At 51.9% G+C, this 20,386-nt stretch overlaps 1 protein-coding gene across 6 annotated transcripts in view; it reads left to right on the top strand.

The window, feature by feature from the left end:
- Positions 1-991: 991 nt before the first annotated feature.
- PCSK6 (proprotein convertase subtilisin/kexin type 6) overlaps positions 992-20,386 on the top strand; it is a 169,813-nt gene continuing 150,418 nt past the window's right edge. Inside the window, exon 1 of one of the 6 annotated variants that reach the window (XM_086364084.1) lies at positions 992-1,422. In XM_086364084.1, the coding sequence (XP_086220210.1) occupies positions 1,138-1,422 (285 nt within the window). In that variant the 5' untranslated portion in view covers positions 992-1,137. Of the gene's footprint in view, positions 1,423-1,508; positions 1,705-20,386 lie in introns of those variants that run through there. The other 5 variants (XM_086364082.1, XM_086364083.1, XM_086364081.1 and 2 more) reach the window with 5 other exon arrangements.

The raw sequence follows: 20,386 nt of genomic DNA, 5'->3' as shown, positions 1-20,386 counted from the left end.
GCTCTCTACAGCCATCCAGAGGCAGATGGTCAGGTCACTGGTCCTCTTCCCACTTAAAGGCCTTCCTGGCCTAGTTTCTGCTTTGCTGCCAGTGTTAATCAGGGTGAAGCCTTGCTTCCCACGTGTTGCCAGTTGGGACCAACAGCCCTTGGGAGGAATGGCAGAAGAGACCCTGGCCAGTCACCTGTCCCATGTGTGACACTCCTGGAGCTCTCCAGGTGCACCAAGTGTGTCTCTACTGGACTCTAGGTTGCTGGAGGCAGCAGAGCCAGGAAGACCCCACTGACTGTCTCCCTGACTGGTCCCAGGGTCGGGCGGTGGGGGTCGGGTGGCGTTTAAGTCTGCACAACTAGTGATCTCCTACTGCGAGGCAGGCCAGAGCTCATACAAACACTCAACAAAAGCTGGTGCATTGCCAGCGCTCCTGTCATCCTCTGAACAGCGCCACCGGGGAGATGACTGTTGTCACTGCACTCACAGATAAAGGGGTGGCAGTTTGCCCACGGTCGCGCTGCTGGGAAATGGACAGTTGGGGACCCACAGCGCCGTCCTCCCTCAGGAAGGCTGTCCCCGAGGTTCTTCCCAAAGCCAAACGTCTCTGGCCCCCTTGCTGTGTCCCACTGTCAGGCCTGGTTTTCAGCGGGGCCGACCCGTCTTTCCTTGTGGTTTCTTCGCCCAATATTCAGGCGAGCCGCGCTCTCACGCGGGGACGAGTAAGGCTTTGCGCGCAGGAGGTCAAACACTGTTAGGCAAATGACGGAGGCCCCCAGGCACCCCGACGGGAGGGAGATGCGGGCAACCAGGCTGGGAGTGGGACTCACCTGAGATGCCCTGGCCCTTCCGGCCGCTGGGGGAACGCGTGTCCCGAGCGCCCCCTTAGTCTGCGGGAAGTTACGGGGTGAGGGGGGGAGCTCTTTGCTCGGGGCGCGCGAGGGACGGGTGCCGGTCACCGAGCGCGGGCCAGGGCACTGCCGGGCCGCGCGGGCGGGAACGCGCGGCGGCCGCCGCCTCCTCCCCTCGCTCCCGCCCGCAGCGGCGGCGGCGGCGGCGCTTCCCCGGCGCGGAGCGGCTTTAAAAGGCGGCACCCCACCCCCCGGCGCACTCGCCGCTCCGGCGCCGCGCGAGCCTGCCACTGCCATGCCTCCGCGCGCGCCGCCCGCGCCCGGGCCCCGGCCGCCGCCCCGCGCCCCCGCCCGCGCCGGGGACGCGGGCCCCGACTCGAGGGCCGCCGGCGGGCCCGGGCTCCGGCCGCTCGCGCCGCGCCCTTGGCGCTGGCTGCTGCTACTCGCGCTGCCCGCCGCCTGCTCCGCGCCGCCGCCGCCGCGCCCCGTCTACACCAACCACTGGGCGGTGCAAGTGCTGGGCGGCCCGGCCGTGGCGGACCGCGTGGCCGCGGCGCACGGCTACCTCAACTTGGGCCAGGTGAGTGCGGATGGCCCCGCGCGCCCAAAACTTTGGCTGTCGCCGGCGGGCGCGGCGCGAGGGGGCGCCCTGTGAGGAATCTCCCGGAGCGCGGCGCGGGGTCCTCGGCGGCCAACGGGGCAGCACCCAGACGCGGACACCTGCCCAGCCGCGCGGGTGGGGAGCCCGTGAGAGCGCCGTCCTCCCGTGTTCCTCAGGTCCTCCCGCCGCCGACCCGGCCTATCGGCGCCGGCCCTCCAACTAGACGGGCGGCGCGGGGCTCCGGACCCTGTACGCGCGCAGGTGGGGACTGAGGTGCTCTCCCTCGGCGTCCGAGTCTCTCGGAGGGAGGGCGGCCGGAGTCAAGGGGGCTTTCCGGGCGGCCTGGACCCCGCAGCCAGAGGCGAGGGTCCAGCCTTTAATCCCCTCCAGGCCCCCGGCAGGGGTGGGGGGAATTGGCTTCGTCTCTGGGCCTCTGGTCGGCGGGTCTGATAGCAGTTCTCTGCGGACCGGTCGTGTAACCTTAGGCTGGTCTCTTCCTTCTTTTCCATCCGCCCGCGTGTCGGGACGTTGACCTTGTGTACTTAGGTGCGCGATGTTTGGGACGGGACGGTCCAGTGTTTCGGGCCGCAGAGCACCTGCCGGGGCCTGACCACTCCCGCGCCTGGTTCGGAGGAGTGCTGTCAGCGAGCAAGAGGGGACAAGCCTGGGGCAGGACCGCGGGTGGGGTAGCTCCATAGGACCTCAGAGGCAGGCTCCCTTTTCCTGTGCCAACCCAGCCCGGCGGGTTGATCCTGATCTATGGCGGGTGGGGGCCCACCGGGGGACCTCTCTGTGCGTTGAGCAAACCTCCAACAAACACTTAGAGGATCAAGTGGAGTGACAGGGACGCGCCTGCTCATAACTGAGACCCTGCCACCAGCCAGCGTTAAATTTAGTTTCATCATTATCCGTGGCAGAAGTGGGCCACCTCTGGTGTGGCTCTGATGTGAGTGACATTTCTTTGCATCCTAAGTCCGGTGCGAACGCTGCTAACGTGAGTTGTGCGGCCTTCTGGAAACGTAGATCCTGCTGTCTGAACTGTACTTCACACCGCGTGGGTCAGAGAGTGTCTGAAATAACCCATCATGTCCTTGGTGTGTCTTTTTGTTGTATATTGAACACTCAGGTCTCTGCAAACATCCTGTGATTTAAGATTTGCCTTTGGGCAGCACTGGCTTCAGTTCCTAAATCTGAGGTTCCTAAATCTCCTGGTCCACGGTCCAGATGAAGGAAGTACTTCTTGGTGCTCTTCTGGCGCCTGCTTCCCCTGTTGGCTCAGGCCCGGCTTCTGCCACAGTTCATTGCTCCGCCCAGGTGGCCCGGCAGTTTGTCTTCAACTAAAAGTGACTCTTTAATGGCACAGTAAATTACAAAGTGCCTGGGTTCCAGGCTTTTATAATTAAGTGAACAGAGGGGAACTGAAGTAGAGCAGGGAGCTCCGGGACATTGCAGTAGAGGCCTGGTGAGGCCCCTTACCACTCCTGCCCTCAGGCATCAGAACCGCCAGCCCCCTGACCACACCCCATCTTCAAACAACTTGCATCCCACTACTGAGGGGCTTGTGCTGTGAAGCCTGCTGTCTTTGCTTTGCCTGTGGGAGAGGTTTCGTTGGGGTGTGCACCCTTCCTCCCGGATCTCCTGGGGAGTGTCCAGAGCAGCCGAGGTGGGCTGCACACAGCCTGGCACTCAGCCTGGGAATGGGATGCTGCTGGGACTGATACAGGAGGCCGTCACACACCCAGGGCATAAGAGCTGTCTTGGAGGTGAGTGTGTGTGTGTTTGTGTACACGTGTGTGATTTCTCAAGGAGGGCCTGTTACCCTGTATTCCCAGTGCAGCTTTCCTCCCCACCTCCCCCAAGTGCACTGCTAATGTGGAAAAGGCCCGGAGCAGTCCGGCCTCTACCTACTCAATAAGAACTCTTTAAAAACCTTATTTGCCTTCTTCAGCCAGGAGAATTTGTGACTCATAAATAAGATGTATATATTATTAGCTTTGATTTATGGGTGAGTGAGCCATGGTGAAGCGAGGGCTGGGAGCGCTTTGTGCCCACACGGCAGAGTGTGTCACTTCTGATGGTTGTACTATGCTTTGTCTCCTTCCACATTCCTGGCTCCCAGTTTTTCTGTGAGTGACCTTCCCTAGACCCTTAGTGGGCAGCTGGTGTTGTGCCTGGTGCCTGCCCTGACTCTTCATCCTGGTCTTTGCTGCACTCAAGCCCTGACTTTACCTTCATACAACCATGGACCTGATCCCATTTATCTTGTGTGGTGCAGGTCAAATGATACCAGTGGTTATTCACCTGTCTTGAATCATGGATCCCTTTCAGAGTCTGAGAGAGTCTCTGGATCCTCTCCATTTAAAAATATACATCATTGGGAACAGGACAAACATGTTTCTTTTTGCCCCTCAACTCATTATATTATAATGGGAATCCCAGATAATGCAACACAATTTCCAAAAAAATAAAGATTGGGAAGAGCCAAATGTCAGTCTTGACAGAGGACAAAATTAACCATATGGATAATCCAAGAGAACCCAGAGGCCAACTATTAGAACTAAGGAGAGAGAGGTGGGGGCTTGATTGACAAGAGACCCCTGACGATGGCCACAGCTGCGAGGACAGCATAAGAGCTGTTAGATACTTAGGAATCAATCCTAGAGACGTGTCAGACTCCCGTGAAGAGGATTATAAAACATTGTAGAAAAAAGTGTTGGGAAAAAGAAGGCAAGAATGATGGAGAGAGAGATTACATTCATGATGGGAGAGGTGACTGTCACAGGTCCCCTCAACTAATGTGTAAATTCAGTATAAGCTAGTTTTAGTGCATGTAGATTTTTATATTGAATATGAAATCACACAAATACCATAGATGACTCCGAGAAGGAAGATGGGGAGGACAGTGTCTGTCACCATGAGTTTCAGTGGTCATGGCAGTTCTGCCATGGCCTGGCGATGGTTGTGTCCGTCGGTGACATTGACTCCAGCCCAGGCATATGTGGGAGCTTGTGTGTGAGCCAAAGAGGTTCTTGTGGATGGGAGGGCTGGGCAGTCCAGGACATGGTGCTGAGAGAGCCAGGTCTCCACAGGGAAGGGCAGCAGACCCTCACCCCCACTCTGTATGGGAACTCCAGATAGGATGAGAGCCTGAGTGTGTATCATTGGGGAAGACCTTCATCACATCAGCAAAGGAGAGGATTTCTGTTTATAACTTATTTTACTGAAGTATAGTTGAATTACATATTGGGTCAATTTCAGAGTGATTCAGTTGTACATACATAAATATTGTTTTTTATGTTCTTCATTCGCAGGATACTGAATGTAGTTCCTTGTGCTATATAGTAGGACCTTGTTGTTTATCCATCCTATAGATAACAATTGGCATCTGCTAACCCCAAACTCCCAGTCCATCCTTCCCCCACCATGCCTCCCCTTGGTAACCCCAAGTCTGTTCTCTGTGTCTGTGAGTCTGTTTTATTTCATAGATAAGTTGATTTGTGTCATATTTTAGATTGCCACTTCATTCTTTTTTGTGGCTGAGCAGTATTCCATTGTATGCTATTTCACCGCTAAGTCATATCCAACTCTTTGCGACCCTGTGGACAGTAGTGTGCCAAGCTCCTCTGTCCATGGGATTTCTCAGGTAAGAAGTTTGGAGTGGGGTGCCATTTCCTTCTCTATTGTATATATGTGCCACATTTTCTTTATTCAGTTGTTGATGGACATTTAGTTTGCTTCCATGACTTGGCTATTGTGAATAGTGCTGCCATGAACATAGGGCTGCATGTATATTTTTGAATTATAGTTTTGTTCAGATATATGCTCAGGAGTGGAATTGCAGGGTCATATGGTAGTTCTGTTTTTAGTTTTTTGAACACTCTCCATACTTTGCTCCATAGTGGCTACACCTATTTTCATTCTAACCAACAGTGTAGGAGAGTTGAGAAAGGAAAGGATTTCTTAAACAAGACACAAGAAGATCAAATAGAGAAGGGAAGAGATTGATCCATTAAATGTTCTATATAACAAAGGTGTCATGAAGGCAATGGCACCCCACTCCAGTACTCTTGCCTGGAAAATCCCATGGACGGAGGAGCCTGGTAGGCTGCAGTCCATGGGGCTGCTAAGAGTCGGACACGACTAAGCGACTTCACTTTCACTTTTCACTTTCATGCACTGGAGAAGGAAATGGCAACCCACTCCAGTGTTCTTGCCTGGAGAATCCCAGGGACGGCGCAGCCTGGTGGGCTGCCGTCTATGGGGTCACACAGAGTCGGACACGACTGAGGTGACTTAGCAGCAGCAGCAACATTAAAAAAGCAAATAAGAGAGTAGGAAGTATTTATAACATATAACAGTATTTTATAACATAACAGATTCATGTGTAGATTATTTAAAAGGCTATAAATGAATAATGGAGAGGGAAATAGCAACCCAGTCCAGTATTCTTGCTGGAGGATCCCATGGACAGAGGAGCCCGGTGGGCTACAGTCCATGGGGTTGCAAAGAGTTGGACACGACTGAGCAACTAACATACGTAAATGAATAAGAAAAAGGATAAGCGCCAGGTAGACAAGTGGGGAAGTATATATGAATAGGAAATTGAATGAAAGGGAAACCCAGGTAAGAAAAAGTGCCCAGCCTCCCCGGGAACTGATGGGCCTTAAGGTGGCCGTCCCACTTCACGCCTGTGGGGTTGGCAGACCGAGATGGTGTTAGCATCAAGGGCTGCCTGGGCTGCGGAGGAGCCAGGAATTGGCAGTGGGTACAGCTGCTTGGAGAGCGATAGGAGGTCGGTTATGTCAGCATGTCCGCATCCTGGCTTCAGCCTGGGAGACCCTCACTGCTGCCCCAGGAGACGTGTACAGGAGTGTCCACGGGGTCATCTCTAGATGAAGGGAGACACCACCTAAATACCACCAGGAGAAGAATGGAGGAGAAAAGTTGTCACACCACAGGGTACTCAACAGTACTTAGAAAAGAGGGAACTAGGTGTGTATCTACATAAATACATCCCAGAATTAATGTTGAGTGAAAACGGCAGGTTGCAGATGCACAGTGTAATAGTATTTATGTAAATTTTTAAAAAACACTAAGCCATTTTGTAGAACTTAGGAACGCTTACACAGGTAGTGAAAGTATAGAAGCTTGGGCTGGAAGGATCCACATCAAATTCTAGTTAGTAGAATTTCAAACTTAATCTGCAATGTTCTAATTCCTAATCTACTTTAGGAGCATATAGGTATTTGTTGTTGTTTAGTTGCTGAGTCATGTCCGACTCTTATGACTCCTTGGACTATAGCCCGTCAGGCTCCTCAGTCCATGGGATTCTCCAAGCAAGAATGCTGGATTTGGGTTGCCATTCCCTTCTCCAAGGGATCTTCCTGACCCAGGGATTGGACCTGCCTCTCCTGCAGTGGCAGGCAGATTCTTTACCACTGAGCCACCTGGAAAGGCCAGGCATATATATATGTGTGTAATATATGTAAGTTATATACAAAATTATGTTTAAGCATTTTGCACTTTTTTGTGTGTCAGAACATATTATATACACCCACTTGCATACAGACATGCATATGTACATGGATATACACATGCACATTCATATGCATATACATGTATCCACATACACCTACATACATGCACACACAGATATACACGTGCAGTGTTAAAGGAGGGGGAGAAAAATGTACATCATACCCATGTATGACTGTTCTTGGGCCACCCTTGGGCCCAGGTGAGAAGGCCCTGCCTAAAGTCTCAGGCTGGTCACCCGTGGGCTCAGGTGAGAATGCCCTACCTAGACTAAAGTCCAGGCTGGGTTGGTCCACTTGTGTAGGAAGCGGTGACCTGGAGAAACAGAAGTCCTGGCTGCAGTCACAAGGTTCTTGGGACGGAGCTGTATCTGGAGCCCATGCACCCCTCTGCCAGTCATCTTTCTCCGTCAGGTCAGCTCTCAGCAGAGAGAGCCTCAGCCCAGCCTACATCATCACCTCTGACGTTGCTCACTCAGAGAAAAGACAGGTTGTTCATTCACATGAGAAGTATGGCAGCAAGCCATTGGCCCCCACTGGATACAGCAGCACGGCGTCGGCAGCTCTTAGAAGTGATGTTTATCTTAAGGGTGGCACTGAGGCGCCGTGCTTGCCCTTGCATTTCTGCTTTGCCTGGAGTATTGAGCTAATTTGTTGGTTCTGATTCTGAGCATAAAACAGCAGGCTGGCTGCCAGGGCCCTGAAAGATCTAAGAGCCATAAATGGTTTTGAACTTTCCTTAAATAGTTTTACTTAAAATAGCTACTGAGCTGAGTGTACCTGGCCCAGAATTTCAGGTGGGCCTTTGTCATTCACTTGTCAACAGAGGAAAATTGTCTTGCTGCACACAGCTTGTTCTTACAACCAGGAGCAAGCTGAAGCTTTAGCCAGGTGTTAGAAGTGATGGGCCGGAACTTGTTCCAGTGAGTGTTGGGGACTTGGGAGGGACGAGGGGAGCCCAGAACAGCAGTCACTAGGTACTGGTTTTCACCTGGAGGCTATCTTGCTTTTATGTTCTCAACTGGGAGCCATATTCCTGGATGGTCTGTGAACAGCAAGGGCAATTTTCTGGTGTGAGCTGGGGCGGGGGGCGCGGTTGGGGGGTGGGAATAGACAGAACTGGGACTGCGAAAGTCATGCAGTAAGTATTACATGTTCCTGTCTGCCCTCTTCATTCAGATGGTAATGGATTGAAGTGGACAGGGCTTTATTTGATGGGCAATATGGTGAGTCACTGGGGCTACAGTCGGGGGAGGTGAGAAAAGCTTGAGTTGCAATGCATGGCGCTGGGAGAGCCCCCAAGGCCAGGGTCCGAGGACTGAGAACCTGGCCAGGGGGCTAGCCAGCTCTATGGCCCATTGGGGAAGTTGTTTTAAACTTCTCCAAGCAGAGGCCAAGGGTGTTGGTCCTGGTGGAGCGGAAGAGCCTGTGGGTCGTCTGGACCCCTCCCTGGTCTTGAACTACACAGGACTGTCTACACTTTGGGGAACACTCCAGGCTCCTCAGGATCTCTGGGCTCCTGCACAGATCTGGCCTCTAGAAAGCAGTTCCTCTGGTCTTTTCTGGCACCTCTGGCACTGGTGCCCCTCTCTCCAGCCAGCACCCTGCCCATGGAGGCCTTCACGATCACGAGTTGTCCATGTCCTTTCAAGCTGGGACTGCAGCACGGCCTTGGCACTGACTGGAGACCCTGGTGTGTGCTTGGGCTTGGCCGGTGGTTCCCTGGGACTGCTGTCACCATGGAGCCTGGTACTGACCTGCAGGTGCTGCTGGGCCTGTTCACCATGAGGAGACCTCGGTCCAGTTAAGTGTGACTTGCTACACATTACAAACCAGCAGGCCAGGGCCCAAAGCCCTCCCTTCTGACTGTCCTGCCTGCTCACTCGCCTGGCAGAGGGCCGTCACCCTGCATCTCAGACTCGGGTAAGCCATTGGGCGAGGAGCCTTTCAGCTGGGTGCTGCCGCTGACACATGGGCCCGTGTGGACCCACCAGCCTCGAGTGTGCATACAGTGCCGGCGCTGGTGTGATCCATGCTGCATGGTCTTTGCTGGCTCCTTCTGCTTCACACTGAGGCTTACTCCTGAGTCTCCATGGTGGAGGGAAAAACCCATCCCTCCCCAGGGGCCGCACACAGTCCTTCATAGTCTGAGGCTTTCCCCTAGATGGGCCCTCCTCCCCCTCCCCGTGGGTCCCGGTTCACCCAGAGCTGGAGGCCTGGAGGGTGCCGCCACCTTCTTGCTCCCATGCCTCCTATGCTGTCTGTAACTACGCTTCTGTCTTTGGCCTCCTGTTCCCCCACTTCTCCCCGTCCAGGGCATGTAGACCCTCCTGCCCCTTCTACTGCCTTCTGCTCTGGCCAGACCCCTCACTCTGCACTTGCTTCCTCGTGGCATCCTTGGTGCTGTTCTGTCAAGCGAGAAAGGCTCTCTCCTACAGCCCTCCTGGTCAGTGCCTTGTCCTTCCTGGCTGGCTGCTGCTCTGCAGCCATGCCCCTGGGCTCCCAGGCCTCTGCAGTGCTGTCTGCCGGCCACTGGGCTCTGTGCTTCGTGGGCACCTCAGTTCACACCCATGGTCTGGCTGCTCCTGGAGATGAGGTCCGATGGAGCTGTCTCTCTGGTGCAGAGCCGTCGGCCCAGGGCAACCTGTGCCTGGCAGACATGCCCACATTGATTCAGACTGTGTTTGTTAAGTGCTCCCCTGGGTGCTGGGCCCTCAGAGTCAAGGGGAAGGCGCCCCTGGAAGAGCCTCTCGTGGGGGGCAGGGTGCAGGCATTGTGACTGAGCACAATCAGGCTCCTCTCAGCATCTGGACAGAACCATCTCCCCTCCACCGCTTATCTGGATCCCTGCTTCTGGGAATCTCTCGGCGGGCCCTTCCCAGCTCCATGGTACGGGGGGAGGAGCTGCCCTGTGATGCTGTAGCTGCCCCCCAGTCTGGTCGGCTATATACCCCGGCCCCGCACCACCCTATAGGGTCCCGTCATCCTGCCGAGTCCTGGTCTCTGTGCGGTCCAGTGTCTCTGCTTGTGGAGTGTTGCAGACCTGGCGGCAGGCATGAGGCCCTGTCCAGCACCGCACAGAATGGGATGAGCAGCCATCAACTCTCGGGAGGGAGCCTTGTACTCATGGGATGGGACCGGATCTGCAGCTTGAGTTCCCATGGTAACCGGCCCATCAATGCCCTCAGTGTCAAGACGGTGGGACCGTGGAGAAGAAGAAACAGGCTCATTGTCTCTGCCTTGGCCGCTTGGGCCCAAACCAGACACACTCTGCAGGGCTGGACAGTCCTGGCCACTATGGGGCACAACCTGGCCAGAGAGGGGCTGTGGGCTTCAGCTTCCTGACCTCCCTGGAGCCTCATGACTTCCTGCCCCTGGCGCCGTCTTCCTTGTTGGTCTGCTCAATGGGAGAAAGGGCCTGTCTGCCACAGGGGTGAATAAACCGTGTCCAGTGTCGTGGTTGGGTGCTTCCCATTTTGTTTGTGCTCTGGTTCTCAGAGATGACCTCCTGTATTCATTACACCAGAACCATCATTGCCTGTGAAAGGACCTGGCCCACCCTGTGATCCTTGTCAGATGCCCCAAGGTGGACAGTTGGGGCAGGAGGGAGCAAGGGGCAGGGTTGGGGAGCCCTCTCGTCAGATAAGGGCCTAAGGTCCCCTGGTCCAGAGAAGAGGCTGTTCTTCCACTCACCCATCATAATCCTCCAAGTCGGAAACCAGGGCATCACTGGGTTCCCCTTCCTCCCTGGTGCCCGTCTGCGACTCCTCTCTGCCTCCTGGTCGTGCCTGCAGCCTCCTCTCTGCGCCTGGGTTTCTGCCTCCCTGCGCCGTTCCCCACCCCAAGCTGTTCGTTCCCTGCCTTGAAATCACAGAGGCTCTTCTGTAGCGGAGCCTAACTGTGTGGCCCTTGGGAGTGAGCTGTCCCCCCTGCCCCCTGCCTCTCCATCCCCACCCAGAGCCCTCACAGTTGCCAGACACCCCAGCTGGTCCAGACCTTCACTGAGCTGGAAGTGTGCCACATGCCTTTTGTTTCTCTGCATCTGCTGTTTTGGGGCTGCTGCTTTAACCTGGGCACCCGTTCCCGTGGAGCCCACCTGGAGAGCCTGCCCCTCTTCAGGACTAACTGAAGTGCTGTTTCCTGCCCTGTCTGCTGCCTCGTGGGGCAGTGCTCTGGTCTTCAAGTTCCAGGGCCCTGGCCTGATAGGGAGCCTGTCTCCCTGCCACCCCGCAGCCTCTTGTGGTCTGGCCCCAGGCCCGCTGTCCACTCCCACACCACCTCCAGAAGCACCGGGGGACTGGGTCACTTGGCCACTGGGTCCCAGGACCTCTGTCACGACTGCCACCAGTTGGCTTTGAGCTGCCCTTCTTGTTCACCAGGCACTGCTCTGATCATCACCCCTGAGCCCTATTAACCCTGTTACACAGATGAGCAAGCTTAGGCACGGAGCAGTTGAGTAACTCATTGAGGCTCAGGCCCCTTAGAGCAAGGCTTTCCATGGAGGCAGCTTTCATTCCAGCATCCACTTTGGGAAAGGGTGCAGAGAGCAGGTGGCCATGGGGCTGCAGTTGGGGTTTCCTAACTGGTGAGGCAGAGGGTGCAGTCCAGGCAAAGGAAAGACTGAGATATAGCAGTGCCTCATGTCCAGAAGATGCTGGCACCCTCCCAATGAGGGGCAGGGCTGAGCTGCACGTTCAGACCCTCCCTTCTTACCAGCTCCCTGGGCTAGGGCCTCCCTTCAGAGGCTTAGGAGTGCTAGCGGTAAATAATCTGCCAGTGCAGGTTAGACCAAGAGACATGGGCTCAATCCCTGTGTCGGGAAGATCCCCAGGAGGAGGACATGGCAACCCACTCCAGGATTCTTGCCTGGAGAATCCCATAGGTGGAGGAGCCTGGTGGGCTACAGTCCATGGGGTCACAGAGAGTCGGACATAACTGAAGTGACTAGGCCCACATTCATGTGCAGGAATGAAGGTGGCCCATAGCACTCCTGACCTCTAGAGTCTGAGAGTCTCAGGGCAGGGAGCTTCCCTTGGACGCCTCCCATGGCCCATTGAAGCCCCCGTGTTTTCCACCTTGGATGAGAGTAGAGAACTGTCCAGCAGACACCTAGCCAGAAACCAGAACCGCAGAGAGGGGCCTTTGTGACCCAGGGTGGCACCCAGAGTGGCCTGGCCTGGACATGAAACTGTATGGTTACTTGATTTTCTTTGTGCAATACCAAAGAATACAGTATGTAGAAAAGTTGGAAAATATGGAAAAGAGCAAAAAACTCTGAGAAAAGATCATTGATAATTCTACGCCTGTCCCAGATAAACACTGTTAACATTTTGGGCTGTGCCCTCTTATCATTAAGCTTTTTAGACTGTGTGGGTATGTCCATCTGTGCATGCATGTTCGTTTGTATATCTGGGTATATGGGTGTACACACACATGTACAGACAGTTCTAGGCCGATGGTGTTGCACAGTTGTTGCAGCTATACCTCCTGGGTCTGTAACTGTTTTGTGGTGAAATTTTTAATAAATGTTCAGTGCCCTGGTGGTTCCTTACCTAATCTTGCCTGACATTTAGGTCAGAGGATTCTTTGTGAGGTCATATTGCTGCTGATGGAGAATGCCAGCACTGGGTGGGGTGATGCACAGGTTCCCCGCCCTCTCTTCCCCCGCACCTGCTGCCAAGCCTCTTCCACCTGGTTCCCATGCTGGTTACACCCCAGCCCCATCCTGCATCACCCACCTTGCACAGGGTCCCATACTTGATGGCATGTGTCAGTCTAGCTCACAAGGATTCTATGAAGCACTTTTTCCTTATTTGATAAAGCTACTGGTATGCTGTGTAAATATCCTCCCTTCAAAGAGAATTCAAACAGTGAAAGATAGATGAGGAGAAGGACCCCAGATCCCCTGCCTCTCCTCATCCCATTCTCAACTGACTCCTCCCCCAACACCACCCGCCCACATGTTACTGTCCGTGTGTCCTGTTTTCACGGAGGGTGAATGGGCCATGCCAGATGTACCCAGCAGTACATTTTGGAAAGCTCTCTACTGAAGTACGTAGAGGTCTACCTCCCTCTTTTGAAGTAGTTTTAAGCTGTTGTATTGAAGCCACATATTTGGTTACGGCATTGCCTTGTTCATTCATGTTATTTTATTTTTCTCCAGGTTTTTTTTTTCCTGTATCATAAACAACATTGCAGTGATCATTCTTGTTCCTCTTCTCTGTATGAGAATTTCTGTAGGCTACATAATAGCAAAAACAAATACGAGTAGTGAATATGTAAGTCCCCTACATACAAACCTTCAAGTTGTTTTTTTCAAAGATGTGAATGTGCATTCACACGTCCACTTACGTGACTTAGTTCGTGCGTCTGGTGTATGCTGTCACGTGCATGCCTCCTCTACACGTGGTTGTGCTCTTGTGTACTTGAGTGTACAGTCCTGTACAGAGGACAGCAGTGCAGCGTCTTTATTTCAAGCCCAGGATGTCCAGAAGCAAGTGTTAACGCAGTGGTGATACTGCTGGTACTACTGTACTTTCAAGGTACTGTAAGATTAAAATTGTTTTCTCTACTTTTGTGTTTGTTATCTGATATTTGTATGAAAAGTATTACAAACCTATTACAGTGCACTACTATATAGCCAAGCGTGTTAGTTGGGCACCTGGGCTTACTTTGTTGGACTCAGGAACAAATTGGACTTAATGATGGTCCTCTTAGAGTGGAACTCGTCTATATGTTGGGGACTTACTGTAATAATCACAGATACCTCTTGAGCCTTATTATGTGCTTTCCCTGAACTGACTCATTCAATCTTCTTAAGAACCCTGCAAGTAGGTATTGTCATTATCCCCTGTTTACAGAGAGGAAGCTGAGGCACAGGAAGGTTAAGTAACTTGTCTGTGATTGCAGCGCTTGCCCATACCAGAGCCAAAATCTGAGCTGAGGTGGTCTGGCTCCAGAGGCCAGGGAGCTGCTGAGGCAAAGCTGAGTCCGTGGGGTGGGGGTGAAGCGGGGCAGGGCTGGGAGGAGGGAGTAAGGGGTGGTCCAGGCAGGTGGGGCCGGGTGACACTGCCCACCCCTAGAAAGTAGGTGGGAGACCAGGCCCTCAGTGGTCCTCTGGGGGAGATTGTCAGTACTATTCTCACAGGTAAAAATCAGCTCTCATGGTTGTTTAATATGCTTTTTTTTTTTCCTGATTACTGTTAAAATTAAATGCTTCTTCATAAACTTATCAATCATTTCAATTCCTCTCTGAAGGATTTGTTTATATTCTTTGCCCATTTTTCCAGTGGTTTATTTTTCTTTTCTCCTGATGATCTGTAGGTGCCGTCACTCTCTTGTGGTTTTGAATCTTTTGTCTGTAAATAGATTCTCCTTTGTCACTTTTCTCTGAATGTTGTTCAGAGGGTGTGTTGGCTGCTTGTTTTTGGAGGTAAAATGCACAGTTGCCATTGTTTGCAGGGCTTTGGGCTTGTCACTCATGTGACTGAGTGAACAAGGCAGGGTCCCTGTCGACAACAGAAGAGAACTAAGTAACCATTGCCAGAGGAATAGTACAAGGAACACACAGGTGGGACCCGCCTGCTTTAGGATGACAGGAGAGTGGGGCTGGTTTTCCCTGGGAGGATCAGGGGTGGCTTTGTGACTAGTGGCTTTGGAGCCAGACCTTGAAGGTCCATGGTTGTCAAAAGCAAAGCAGGGAGAAGCAGGGAGCAGGCTGGCCTGAGGGGGAGTGTCATCCTGCATCCCATGGGGGAGAACCCAGCTGGCTGGCTCGGACAGAGGCATGGTCACGGTGGGGCTGCTTCCAGGCGTGTGTGCAGGGTAAGGAGAACCACTAGGGCTGTGGGCCAGCAGCGTGGGAGCCTCTGCCCATGCTGGGATGAGGGGATGGAGGGAGGGGGAGCAGGGTCAACAGAGCCTTGTGGGCGCCAAGGCAGCGAGGACGCGGCACCCTCCTGGCGCCTCCCACTGGCTGAGCCCTGAGAGGTGTGCTGTCAGGAGGGGTGCAGGGCTGGGCGAGGAGAGGGGGATAACCAGGGGAGCCTGGCGGGAAGGGGAGCATAACTTGAGGAGTAAGGGACGTCCTGGGTGTGGTGTCACCAGAGGTACAGCAGGCATTTGTCGGGTGCTAGTGTGAAGCCTGACACTGTGCAGGGGACTGGGTGGGAAGGTGCATTGGGCTGGCATCGCCCCTGGGACACTGCCTTGGTGCCATTGATAACTGTCCACGTGTCCTTTCGCATGCCTGCAGCCCTGTCAGACCCCATGTACCTGGATCTGTGCCTCCTTGCCCCAGTTAGAGTTTCTTTCGGTCTGTCCGACTGAGGACAGAGTTCACAATGGGAAACTAAGTCCGTTTCTGGCCACTTGGCACTTCGTCTAACACACAACTTGGTCTTTGGTTGTTTTCCTAAACATAAGCAAGTTTATATAAGAATCCCTCCTTGGGTTCTTCTTGGTTAAGCCTAATTTCTATAAAAAGGAAAGAAACCTTACTTCTGTCCTGCCCTCAAAGTAGCCATTCATGCCTGAGTTTGTTCACAGTCTTATGCACGTCTCCTAGTTTCTCTCTTGCAGGAATGTGATGCTGTCAGCCACAGGCCAGCAGCAGGACTTGCTTCCATGGCTTAAGCAAGTTTCTGTGCCACAACTTTCCCATCCCAGAGCCTCACACCCTGCATTTAAGCACGAGAGGCAGAAGCCCATTTATGGGAATGAACGCTCTTTTCCTGGAGTTTCATGTCCTTACACAACATGATCTCTCTGCTACTTTCTAGGTTTTTTTGTTTGTTTGTTTTGTTTTTAGTTTTCTTTTTCAAGGAATGTGGTTTTCTACCTTCCTCTGATACATGGACACACCAGGAAGATCAGAAAACCAAATTGTTCCTTTTCACACCAAATAGACCTGAAATCCAAAGGATTTCAGAGGTAGAATGGGTTCGCTGCCCCTAGAAGTTCATCTCTGAGACTCTTTTCCAGGCCCAGGACTAACCACCTTGCATGATGACAAGCTGTGTCACTCTTGTTCCAGCCAAGGAAGTGCATTTCCAAAACCTAACCAGGAGCATCTTTCCACTTCCCACCTTTACTTTTACTCTCAAAGGGTCTTGCATGTGTTGGTGTTTTCTTCTCATGTCAGAATTTCAATTATTCCGTAGAAACGCCTGTCTTCAAGCCAACTGGTTTTAAAACCAGCTGTCACTTCAGTCGTGTCTGACTCTTTGTGACTCCATGGCCTGTAGCCTGCCAGGCTCCTCTGTCCATGGGATTCTCCAGGCAGGAATACTGGACTGGGTTGCTATTTCCTTCTCCAGGGGATCTTCCTGATGCAGGGATTGAACCCGTGTCATTTCCGTCTCCTGCATTGGCTGCTGCTGCTAAATCATGTCAATCATGTCCGACTCTGTATGACCCCATAGACAGCAGCCCACCAGGCTCCCATCCCTGGGATTCTCCAGGCAAGAATACTGGAGTGGGTTGCCATGTCCTTCCCCAGTGCATGAAAGTGAAAAGTGAAAGTGAAGTTGCTCAGTCATGTCCGACTCTTCGCGACCCCATGGACTGTAGCCCACCAGGCTCCTCCGTCCATGGGATTTCCCAGGCAAGAGTACTGGAGTGGGGTGCCATTGCCTTCTCCTCCTGCATCGGCAGGTGGATTCTTTACTGCTGACACCACCTGAGAAGCCTGAAAGTTGGTTTTACTTTCTAGCAATTGGTTCCTTTCCTGAAGTTCATCACTAATAGTCTTTGAGCATGGTCTGAGCTGATGGCTGTGCCAGCCTGGGCTTGTCTTGGGGCCAGGCAGTCGCTCAGCCTCCTCCTGGGGTTGCCCCTGCGCAATGAGAGTTCTTTTCTCCTGGCAAAGCCGAGGAAGTTGTTTGTGTGTTTGCCACTGCTTCCCTCCTGTCTGTGTCTGTGTTTCACTTGAACCGTGTGGTTGGGATGTGTGAGTTAGGCTCCAAGTCTCCAGACAGGGCTGCATTCCTGCATGCACCCTGGGCTTGGAAGAGATGCTCAAAGATTGTTACAGACAGTGCACGCAGGCCCCAGGGAATAGCCATCTCACCAGAACTGCCCAGTCCCTTCTAAATGATGCACCTTTCTTCCCAGGTCTTCTGGGGGAGGTTTGTGAACATTGAGCTCAGTTTGATTTCTGTATCCTAACAGAAATCTTCATAACAGAAGATGACATATTGGCTGCTGTGACCAGCCTTCCTGTGGCCAGCAGGAGCTGGTGCCGTGGTTTCCCTGGCAGATCGTGGAGCTTTGCTGAGGGAACCAGACTAGTATGTGTAGCTGTCTGTCAGAGCAAGTCACCAGCTGCCTGACCCCTAGCTGGTTTCTCAGAAATCAGGAGTGGGGGAGCACTTCTGTTTTCTCCCCTAGAGGATTATGGAGTTCCCTGGGTTGTTCAGCTTGTTTATCCCAATTCTTTGAGTGTCTACTACGGTCCACCAGTAGAATGGATAAACAATGTGTCACGTTCCTACAGTGGGCATCTGTCCTCAGCAGTAAAGAGAAGACAGTTGGTATGTAACAGCAGGGTGGGCCCCACAGACTCTGCAGAATGTAAGAGAAGGCTTACACCAAAGAGTCATCTGATTTCATTTCTTGTTGTTCAGCCACTCAGTTGTGTCCAACTGTATGTGAGCCCGTGGACTGCAGCATGCCAGGCTTTCCTGTCCTTCACCATCTCCCGGAGTTTGCTCAAACTCATGTCCATTGAGTCAGTGATGCCATCCAACCATCTCATCCTCTGTCATCCTCTTCTCCTCCTACCCTCAATCTTTCCCAGCATCAGGATCTTTTCCACTGAGTTGGCTCTGCATCAGGTGGCCAAAGTATTGGAGATTCAGCTTGAACATCAGTCCTTCCAGTGAATATTCAGGGATTATTTCCTTTAGGTTTGACTGGTTTGATCTCCTTGCCGTCCAAGGGACTCTCAAGAGTCTTCTTTAGCACTGCAGTTCAAAAGCATCAATTTTTCAGCTCTTGGCTTTCTTTGTAGTCCAACTCTCACATCCATACGTGACTACTGGAAAAAACATAGCTTTGACTGTACGGACCTTTGCTGGCAAGTGATGTCTTTGCTTTGTCATACACTGTCTAGGTTTGTCATAGTTTTTCTTCCAAAGAGCAATCGCCTTTTCATTTCATGGCTGCAATCACCGTCTGCAGTGATTTAAAAATCAAGTTTGTCACTGTTTCCATTGTTTTCCCATCTATTTGCCATGAAGTGATGGGACTGGATGCTATGATCATAGTTCTTTGAATGTTTAGTTTTAAGCCAGGTTTTTCACTCTCCTCTTTCACTTTCATCAAGAGGCTCTTTAGTTCCTCTTCACTTTCTGCCATAAGGGTGGTGTCATCTATATATCTGAAGTTGTTGATATTTTTCCTGGCAATCTTGATTCCAGCCTGGGCTTCATCTAGCCCAACATTTCACATGATGTACTGTGCATATAACTTAAATAAGCAGAGTTCATTTCTAGAACAGGCAAAACCCACCTGTGGGAGTGGAATAGCAAGTAACATGTGGACTGCCTGGAGAGGGGCATGGGGAGGTATTCTGTGCTGATGGCGACATTCTCTGTCATGAAGGGGATTTGGGGTCATACAGGTGCAAACATTTATCAAAACTAAACAAATTTATTTATCTCACCGTATGTAAATTTTACTTCAGAGGAGAAAAATCTGTGAGCAAACGCTGAACTCTCCTGATGGTGTGGATGTTGAGATGTTTAGGGGAAGTGTACTCTTACTGTATTTTACTTTGGATGCACCAGAAGTAAGAGCGATTGACAGATAGACAGAGGCCTGGATACACAGAAACGTGAGTCACTTCAGTGATTATGTCAGTGGGGCAGTCAGAGTGGTGGGTGTGTGGGTGTTTGCAGTTCTTTCAGCTTTCTGTATGTTTGTAAATTTCCACAGTAAATGTTGGGGAGGAAAAGACTCTTAGGGGTGTGGTGGGCATAGGGCAGATTCAGGAGAAATCCCCTACTGTCCTGATAGGCTCGTCAGTTTGTGTTCAGAGATAAGGAGGAGAAGCCTAGTGGTTTAGTGGGGCAAAGAGGTCATCAGAGAAATCCCGTGGAATCTGTGCTTGGGGGACGGACGCTTTGGTAAGGTGAGCTCTAGGGTCATGCTCACATCTGGCAGGATTACTGTGGCTCTCTGAGCCCAGGGACAGAGAGATTCGGCCAGGAGAGAAGCACCCAGGGCACAGCGCTGTGCGGAGGCCTGCCGTCTGAGGGCCTTCCTGCAGAGGGGAGATAAGCCTTCCACAGACAGCCTGGCACCGTGGTGCGGGTCTGGGTTGCTGGCCTGCTGCTTATCTTCTCAGGCCTGTTCTGCGGTGCTTCTATATTACAGGATTTGAATTATCGTACAGACTTTTTAGCCCCCTTTTTTAAATCATAGAAGTTATTATTTTTTTAATCACCTGCAATTTGAAAACAATCAGCAATTGCTAAAAAGCTTTCTGGAAAAGAAGGCAAAATGATACATTGATCTCAAAGATGTAGTGTGACCTTCAGGTAACAATGAACATTTGATGTTAATACGAACAGCCATTGAAATCGTTCTGAATGGGAAAGTTTGTTGTCATCAGCAGTAGTAGCTGTGAGAATGGAGTAACCATTGGTGCCATTGGTGGAAGCTCTTGTGGACCCAGGCAGTGTTGGATTGAACCAGACTAGTGGTGTTCTGGTGGGGGCTGCCCTATGCTGGGGCCGTGCCCCTCCTTAGTGAGGGGCTGCCCTAGACCAGATGCGCCAGAGACCACCAACGTCAGGCTTCTCCCAGAGCCTCTGCCTAGGGAGGAAGCTCCCGGTCTGCTGGTAAGTAATTTAGGGCATGTGTGAGAAGCGGGGGTAGGGAGAGCAGAGAAGAATGAAAGCATTATTCTAAGAAGCTGATCTTATTTATAGATTCTCCTAATTCTATTAAAATGAAGGCCGGAGGGTTATAAAACTTGGAACACATAACACAGAATAGCCATGAAAGGACGTTAAGTGAAAATAGGGAACAATAGTAAAATGAGAAGACAGTGTCGACAGGAAGAGGTGACGGTTTTCTGAAATAAAATTGTCCTAGGGCACACTGTATGGGGAGAGTGAATTAAAATGAGGAGAGAACTTGGAAGGAAACAGAAAACATTTCATAATGAAAAGGGGAAAGTGTTAGCCGACTCAAGAGGAAAACAAAGATTACACTAATTACATTAAGCGACAAATAAATAAAATGCCATCGTTGTAAAGAGAAATAAAACTAATTAAATACTTAATGTGCTTTAAGAGGGCTTAGCAAAATAAAATGTATCAACTGTGATAAAATATGTAGACAGCCGTGATTTTCCTGCTTTGGCCCAGCAGCTAGGATAGTGCCCGACCTCCTGCATGTAA

The sequence above is a fragment of the Bos grunniens genome, chromosome 21 (genome assembly GCF_055505025.1).
Source record: "Bos grunniens cultivar Pamir isolate PY7600 chromosome 21, Bosgru_T2T1.0, whole genome shotgun sequence".
In the NCBI taxonomy this organism is placed as follows: Eukaryota; Metazoa; Chordata; class Mammalia; order Artiodactyla; family Bovidae; genus Bos; species Bos grunniens.
The sequence above is the reverse complement of the archived record's forward strand: the minus strand, read 5'-3'. Positions and strand labels throughout refer to the sequence as shown.